Source organism: Hylobates moloch, unplaced genomic scaffold (assembly GCF_009828535.3).
Source record: "Hylobates moloch isolate HMO894 unplaced genomic scaffold, HMol_V3 SCAFFOLD_7, whole genome shotgun sequence".
In the NCBI taxonomy this organism is placed as follows: domain Eukaryota; kingdom Metazoa; phylum Chordata; class Mammalia; order Primates; family Hylobatidae; genus Hylobates; species Hylobates moloch.
Genome location: NW_026652282.1, coordinates 39,786,724 through 39,795,243, shown reverse-complemented (window position 1 = coordinate 39,795,243; position 8,520 = coordinate 39,786,724). Strand labels below are relative to the sequence as shown.

The following is an 8,520-nucleotide window of genomic DNA, read 5'->3' as shown; positions in this document are numbered from 1 at the left end:
ACCCATCCACATCAGTTTAAATTTTGAGGTTCTTTGATTGGGAGTACCAGTGAAGAGGAAGCTGGATGGGTAGAGAAGCCTTAAATCTGGCTACCCCTAAGTCCCAGGAGAAGGGAGCTACAGGCCCAGTCAGTCAAGCAGAAACTGCATTTAGTGGGTCTTTGAAGTGGTTGTCCATCTCCCTGTTCTGTGTTCAAGCCCCCAGGGAAAGGTATGGCAGTAGAGGATGACCAGGTCCAAGGTGCCCAGGTCAGACCTACGGAAGAATGGTCAGTTCACCAACGCCACGTTTCTAGAGAGCAGCGAGCTGATTCTCCAATGGTGAGCAGGGAACTACATGTGAACTGGGACCCGCAGGCCAATGCATCCCTGAGGAAAAGTCCACAAGCACAATTCAAGAAACTAGTAAGAAACAATGGGCAGAAAGCTGTGTGATGAAAGCACAGCAGGCTTCTGGGAGGCTGGAGATTCTTTTTCTCAAGGCCAGGATTATTCTCACCCACCACAGTTCATGTGCCACAAATAACATCTCACCTTCAGTCAAGAAAAACGCAGAGGAAAAAGATGGCTTATTTGAACTTGAGCCCCAGCTATGTTCTTCAGACTGTAGCTCTACCCTTTTACCTAAGAGACAGCCCCTGCCAAGAACCACAGCGCCTAGAAACAAAGGTGGTCCTGGAGGAAAAACGGTGTTTAAGGGGGTAACATTCCATTTGGGTACACTGCAGCCATTGGACCCCCTGGTCTGGGGAAAGCAGCTGGGTTTGTGCCAGGGAGGCTCCCCACTCTAGGAAATGGGACCAAACTCTTGCCTGCAGGGCCATTCATCCTTGGAAAGGAAGCTGGGTTGAGACCCAGGGTCCCAGCTGGCCTTGCAAAAGGAGCTGGGTTGATACCCACAGGGCCTGCTGGAGAAGAGCCCAGGTGCCCGGCAGCAGACCTGCAGAAAGTAACTTGACCGGGGCGTAATGGGCCAGTAGACCTTGGGAAGGTAGTCGGACTTGGACCCTGCAGGCCAGCGGCCCTTGGGAAGTTAGCTGGGTTGGGGCCAAGTGGCCCAGAGGCTCTTGGGAAAACTGTTGGATTTGAGCCCTGGAGGCCACAGACCTTTGGAAGATAGCTGGGTTTGATGCCAATGTGCCGGAAGACTGAGAGAAGGCAGATGAACCCGCTCCCCTGGGAAAGGGATTGGCATTTACCCCCATGGGGCCCCCTGGCCTTGAGAAATGAGCTGAATTAGGGCCTATGGGGCCAGGAGCCCTTGACATGGGAGATGGATTTGGCCCTGGAAGGCCAATTCCCCGAGGGCCAGGACCCGAGTTTGGGCCCATGGGGCCAGGTACTCTTGCCATGGAAGATGGGCTTGTGCCCATGTTTCCAGAAGCCTGTGACAAGCTGAATTTGCTCCTAAAAGACCTGCTGCTCTTAGAATGGGGACAAGATCGAGGCCTTGAGGTCCAGCTATTCTTAAGACCAGGTCCTGTGCCCAAGAGGCCACCTGCTCTGGCATCTAGATTAGGGCCCGGGCCCAGGCCACTTGGTCTTGGGTTGGGCCCAAGGCCTGGGCCTGGAAACACACCTAACCTGGGGGCAGGGTTTGTCCCTAAAAAGCCTGATCTCAGATTGGGGTTTGGTCCTGGGCCCAGGCCAACTGGCCTAGGATTGGGAGGACCATTCCCAGAGGTCAACAGAACACCTGCTCTCAGGTTAGGTCCAGATCCAGGGCCCATGGGACCACCACTTCTGGGGTCAGGACCTGCTCCCAGGAGACCACCTGCCCTTAGGTTGGACATAGGACCCGGTCCTGGGAGACCCCCTAACCTGGGGTTAGGCAGAGGCCCCGGGCCTGGAAGAGCCCCTGTCCTAGGGTTTAGGGTGGGGCCTCGTCCCGGGCCTGGCCCCAAGAAGCCACCAGGCCTTGGGAAAGAAACTGCACCTGTGCCAGTGGGATTCATCCCTCTTGGAAAAGAAGCCATGCTTGGGTCACGAGCAGCAGCCGGGAAAGGTGCTGGATTTGAAGCCAATGAGCCTGATGAAGCTGGAAAAGGAGATGAGTTCCTTGGAAATGGGGCCAGATTTCCACCAAGAAAACCAGCTGCCATAAGGAAGGGATCCGAGTTCACACCCAGTGGGTGGCCTGTGTTCAGAACAGGACCCCCCTGTGGTCCCAGGGAACCGTCCAGCCGTCCTTGAGGTGGCAGCGGAGCACGAGTCCAAGAAGTTGGCCGCTCTCTAGGGAAAATCCGAGGCTCTTTCACACTTTCTTGGGGACGTTGGTGATAATGGGCTTGGGGCAGGTTTTGAAAAGGATCTTGTCTTTGATGAGTGCTCTCACCAGGTACCGAGTGCCAGTCTCGCGGCCAAGCTCATCACAGTCCTGATATCCAGGAGTGTGTTTGACAAGGACTGCAAAAGCTTTCTCCAGGTGGATGATTTTCCCATTCAGGATATGATGCCCCACGATCAGCACAGGGATTCCCAAGAAATAACAATTTGCACCATGAGCTTTCTGTCTTTAAAAAGCAAGTGAAAACAAACTGCAATGGCGGCCGCCGAGTGCCAACGGGCAACAACCGAAACTCCCACCACCACCGCTGCTGCCGTGAGCACTGCGTGCGCCAGTTTTTTGTATTTTTAGTACAGACGGGGTTTCACCGTGTTGGCCAGGCTGGTCTTGAACTCCTGACCTCAGGTGATTCGCCCGTCTTGGCCTGTAATCTCAAAGTGCTGGGATTATAGGCGTGAGCCTCTGCGCCTGGCCAATATTGTGAAACCCAACATGGTGAAACCCTGTCTCTACTAAAAATACAAAAATTAGCCGGGCCTGGTGGCAGGCGCCTGTAATCCCAGGTACTCGGGAGGCTGAGGCTCGAGAATCGCTTGAACCAAGGAGATGGAGGTTGCAGTGAGCAGAGAACGCGCCATTGCACTCCAGCCTGGGGGACAAGAGCAAAACTCTGTCTCAAAAAAAAAAAAGACACTTTATTTCTAGTACCTACTACAGTGCTAGATAGAATCTGGCACATAGCAGGTACTCAGCCAAAAGTTAAATTAATGGATATCCCACAGCATCTCAGGACCACAAAGTGTATTCTGTAACATTTTATGCATTCTCTGTTTCCATATATTTATCTCTAAAATCAGTTAAAGTATATCTGCTAAACACTGGTTGGCAAGATAAGAGCAAAAGGTGATAGCTATATTACTATTAAGAGTAAAGAAGGCCAGGTGCGGTGGCTTATGCCTGTAATCCAAGAACTTTGGGAGGCTGAGGTGGGAGGATCACTTGAGCCTAGGAGTTTCGAGACCAATCTGGGTAACATAGTGAGACCCCGTCTCCACAAAAAAGTTTAAAAATTAGTCAGGCGTGGTGGCATGCACCTGTAGTCCCAGCCACTCAGGAGGCTAAGGTGAGAGGATTGTTTAATCCTGGGAGGGTGAGGCTGCAGCCTGGAACCTAGGCAATAGAAAGAGACCTTGTTTAAAAAAAAAAAAAAAAAATACAGAGGTCTGCTGCAATATACAGTACAGTCATGGATTTCAATTAACCACAGCTCTTTGACACATATTGTTCACTGAGATGGTCTTGAAAAGAATCAAATATTGGTTTGCTTTGAGTATATTATGGTTCTTTTTTCCCTTCCAGTTTGCTGAGTTTGGAAAACAAAAGGAGTTTCACTTTCAAGTCAAATCAGCTCACTATATTGGTTTTTAAATTTTTGCTTTTGTTTGTTTTACTGCTTTTGCTCCTTAGTAAATTAGTTCAGTTCATTTTAATTTTGGTTCTCAGCTTATGCCAACGTGTAAATTTCATGTGAATTAGTTTTAATCTCAAGATTTCTTCAGTGTACTTCAGGATGTCATAATTCTTTCATTTGATGTTTGACTTAAAAATCCAAGTAAAGTTTAACACAAACAGGAAACAGCTATCAGTGGGAATGAAATTTGATTCTTTTTTTTTTTTTTTTGACACGAAGTCTCGCTCTGTTACCCAGGCTGGAGGTGCAATGGTACGATCTCGGCTCACTGCAGTCTCTGCCTCCCGGGTTCAAGCGATGCTCCTGCCTTGGCTTCCCAAGTAGCTGGGATTACAGGCGCCTGCCACCACATCTGGCTAATTTTTGTATTTTTAGTAGAGATGGGGTTTCACCATGCTGGCCAGGCTGGTCTCAAACTCCTAACCTTGGGTGATCCACCCGCCTCGGCCTCCCAAAGTGCTGGCATTACAGGCATGAGCCACTGTGCCCGGTAAAATTTGATTCTTAAAAATATCAATGGCTAAAAAGAAATTGTCTTTTTTCTGTCTGTTTTGAATTTTCTTCGTTATTACATTGTGCCTTTAATCAGCCAAATTGACATTAAGTTGTATTTGGGTACCAATTTCTCAGTGTGTGGTGATGTAGTGGGAGAAGTTGAGTTAGCGGCATTTGAATTAGGACAGTTTGTTTTGTTTTGTTTTGTTTTGTTTTTTATTATGTGAGTCTTTCTCTGAAATTGCTTCACTTTTAGCATCCATAGCCTCTAGGTACTAATTGCCATAAGCAACTCTCAGTCATTATGACAACCCAAAACATTCCCATCTATAACACATGTCCAAGTGTTCCCTAGGTGGGGGCCCACCTGTTGAGGGCCATTGAGTAATAAATATACCTGGTATTCAGAATACCTAAATATTCTCATTTCAATTCTGCCACTAGCTATAAGATTTAATCTTCCAATTCTATTACAATTATGTGATTGAAAAATACCCTGGGCCCCAGGGCCATATATGACTTATTTGACTCTGGGGAGCAGTCCACTTGAACTTTTTTACATACATAGGTTTTGTCTAATTTAATAGAATTTTTTTTTCAGAGTTGAAAGCTCATGGAAAAGTAAAAAGAAAACAAACAAAAATATTGAATTTTCATTTAATTATTTGATACTCAGGAATTAATAGACCATCACCATGGCCACTCCTGTCACTAGGTTGCTGTTAGATGGGTGTATCACTTAAAAGTTATTAATGAAATTGAATACAGATTATTATATCATTATGAGTTGATCACCGTTCATTTTCTTTTTTGTTTGTTTCGTTTTGTTTTGTTTTGTTTGAGATAGAGTCTGTCTCTGTCACCCAGGCTGAAGCGCAGTGGTACAATCTTGGCTCACTGCAACCTCTGCCTCCCAGGTTCAAGCGATTCTCCTGCCTCAGCCCCCTCCAGTAGCTGGGATTATAGGCACCTGCCACCACACCTTGTTAATTTTTGTATTTTTAGTAGATAATTGGGTTTCACCATGTTGGCCAGGCTGGTCTCAAACTCCTGACCTCAAGTGATCTGCCTGTCTCAGCCTCCCAAAGTGCTGGGATTACAGGCATAAGCCGCCCACTGCACCCGGTCTGATCACCATTAATTTTCATAAACTTCCATTTTGAAATTGGGGTATTATGAAGGGTAATAAAAAAAGGAAACAAATATGAAAGAAGCTACCTTTGTAAGTCAATGTTATTTTCAATGAGATGTCCATGGAGCTTCCATACATAAGGATTCATTTTATTCTCATTATTTATTATGAGTATTTCAAAAATAGAGCAAAGTTAGTCCCAGCTACTCAGGAGGCTGAGGCAGGAGGCCCACTTGAGCCCAGGAATTCAGTGCTGCAGTGTGCTATGCAGTCTGCAGTGAGCTAGACTCAGTTGGGTCTTTGAATAGCCACTGTACTCCAGCCTGGGCCACAGAGTAAAACCCCATCTCTAAAAAAAAACAACAACAACAACAAAAGAAAAAGCAAAGCAGAAAGAACAGGAAACTGAACATCCTTGTACTTACCAACTAGTTTGAAAAATCATTAACCTTTTGCCACATTTGCTTCATTTCTGCACTGTGTTAAAGCACAGATATCGTGATACTTCACTTCTGAAAACTTTAGCATTAATCTCTGTCTTAGTTCACCAGGAGTGATGGCACACACCTGTGATCCCAGCTACTCGGGAGGCTAAGGCAGGAGAATTGCTTGAACCCGGGAGGTGGAGGTTGTAGTGAGTTGAGATCACACCACTGTACTCCAGCCTGGGTGACAGAGGGTGACTCTGTCTTAAAAAAAATTTTTTTTTTCTTTCTTAGTTCCTTTGCACTGCGCTAGCAGAATACTATAGATTGTATGGCTTATACACAACAGAAATTTATTTCTCATAGTTCTGGTGGCTGGGAAATCCAAGATCAAGAAGATTCGGTGAGTGCCTTCTTCCTATTTCACAGAGAGCCATCTCTTTGCTGTGTCTTCACATGGTAGAAAGGGAAAGGGAGCTCTCTGGAGTCTCTTATAAAGGTACTAATCCCTTACAGTGTAGAGTATTCATGGCCAAATCACCTCCCAACAACCTCACGTCCTCACACCATCACACTGGGGTTTAGGATTTCAACATATACATTTTGGGGAGACACAAACATTCAGACCGTAGCAATCTGTAAATAAATAACTTTCTCCTATGTATCCACAACAATACTATAAATGTAAGAAAATGAGCAATAATTTCTTACTATTACCTAATACCGATTTCCTTTGCAAATGTCTTCAATTGCTTAAAAATTGCCTTTTATAAGGCCAGGCGTGGTGGCTCACGCCTGTAATCCCAGCACTTTGGGAGGCCGAGGCGGGAGGATCACGAGGTCAGGAGATTGAGACCATCCTGGCCAACATGGTGAAAACTCGTCTCTACTAAAAATACAAAAAATTAGCCAGGTGTGGTGACACGTGCCTGTAATCCCAGCTACTTGGGAGGCTGAGGCAGGAGAATCGCTTGAACCCGGGAGGTGGAGGTTGCAGTGAGCCGAGATGGCACCACTGAAGTCCAGCCTGGACGACAGAGCCAGACCTTGCCTCAAAAATTAAAAAAAAAAAAAAGACAAGACCATTCTGGATTAATGTGAGCCCTAAATCCAATTAGGAGTGTCCTTATAAGAGAAAAGACAGGGAGTTTTGGCTGGGTGCGGTGGCTCATGCCTGTAATCCCAGCACTTTGGGAGGCCAAGGTGGGTGGATCATAAGGTCAGGAGTTCGAGACCAGCTTGAGCAACATGGTGAGACCCCCATCTCTACTAAAAATACAAAAATTAGCCATGGGTGGTGGTGTGCGCTGTAATCACAGCTACTCGGGAGGCTGAGGCAGGAGAATCACTTGAACCCGGAAGGCAGAGGTTGCAGTGAGCCAAGATCGTGCCTCTGTACTCCAGCCTGGGTGACAGAGCAAGACTCCACCTCAAAACAAACAAACAAGAAAAACAAAAACCAAAAAAAAAAAAAAAAGAGAGGGAGTTTTGAGACAGAGCGGAAGGCCTTGGGAAGATGGAGGTAGAGATTAGAGTGATGAAGTTATAAACTAAAGGATGCCAAGAATTGCAGGCAGCCACCAGAAGCAAGAAGCATGGAACATATTCTCCTTCAGAGCCTCCAGAAGGAATCAACTCTGCTGATACCTTGATTTTGGCTTTCTGGCTTCCAGAACTGTGAGATAATAAAGCTCTCTTGTCTTATGCCACCAAATTTATAGCAATTTGTTACAGCAGTCACAATAAACTAATACAGAGACCTTCCTCATGCTTTTTTGTTTTTTATGACTGAATAGTATCCTTCTGTGCCTGTACAATGGTTTATTCAATCAATTTTCTATTGATGGACATGTGAATTGTTCCCAAACTTTTGTTTGTGCAGATAATGCCCAGGTATAATTTACATTTGTTTCTGAGAAGGGGGATTGCTGGGTCAAAAACTGTAAACGCATTTGCCTTTTTGCTAAATATGAGCAAATTCCCCTCCATAGGGGCTGTAATATTTTGCCCTCCAACCAGCAATGAATGAGAATGCCTACCTACTTCTCCACAGGCTCACCATCAGAGTACATTTTCAAACTTGAATTTTTGCCAATCTGATCAACAAGACATGGTATTTCAGTGTACCGATCAGTTGCATTTCCCTTATTATGAGTGAAGTTGAACATTTTTTCATGTTTGAGACTCCTTGCTTTTCTTTTTCTATGAACCCTCTGATCATGTCTTTCACTGATTTTTCTATTTGTTTTTTTTCTTCTCAATTGTTAAGAACTTTTGCAACATAATTATAATTTGCAAATTTTTTGTTTCTTGTATTTCTTTTGTCCATGTCTATGGTTTTTTACCATGCCCCCCCAACATTTTTTTCAATTATTATTATTATTTTTGTTTGTTTGTTTTGAGACAGAGTCTCGATCTGTCACCCAGGCTGGAGTGCAATGGCACGATCTTGGCTCACTGCAACCTCCGCCTCCTGGGTTCAAGCAATTCTCCTGCCTCAGCCTCCTGAGTAGCTGGGATTACAGGTGCATGCCACCACGCACAGCTAATTTTTGTACTTTTAGTAGAGATGGGGTTTCACCATGTTGGCCAGGCTGGTCTTGAACTCCTGACCTCAGGTGATCTGCCCTCCTTGGGCTCCCAAAGTGATGGGATTACAGGTGTGAGCCACCGCACCTGGTCTTTTTTCAATTTTTAACACAAAAGGACT

General features: G+C 45.7%; 1 protein-coding gene across 1 annotated transcript; it reads right to left on the bottom strand.

The window, feature by feature from the left end:
• Window positions 1–693: 693 nt before the first annotated feature.
• Window positions 694–7,978, bottom strand: LOC116811043 (decreased expression in renal and prostate cancer protein-like). Its single transcript, XM_058441307.1, is given in 5 exon segments — window positions 694–1,103; window positions 1,106–1,393; window positions 1,396–1,472; window positions 1,474–2,316; window positions 7,854–7,978. Coding segments are annotated over 5 exon segments (1,743 nt in total).
• Between the last annotated feature and the right edge of the window lie 542 nt (window positions 7,979–8,520).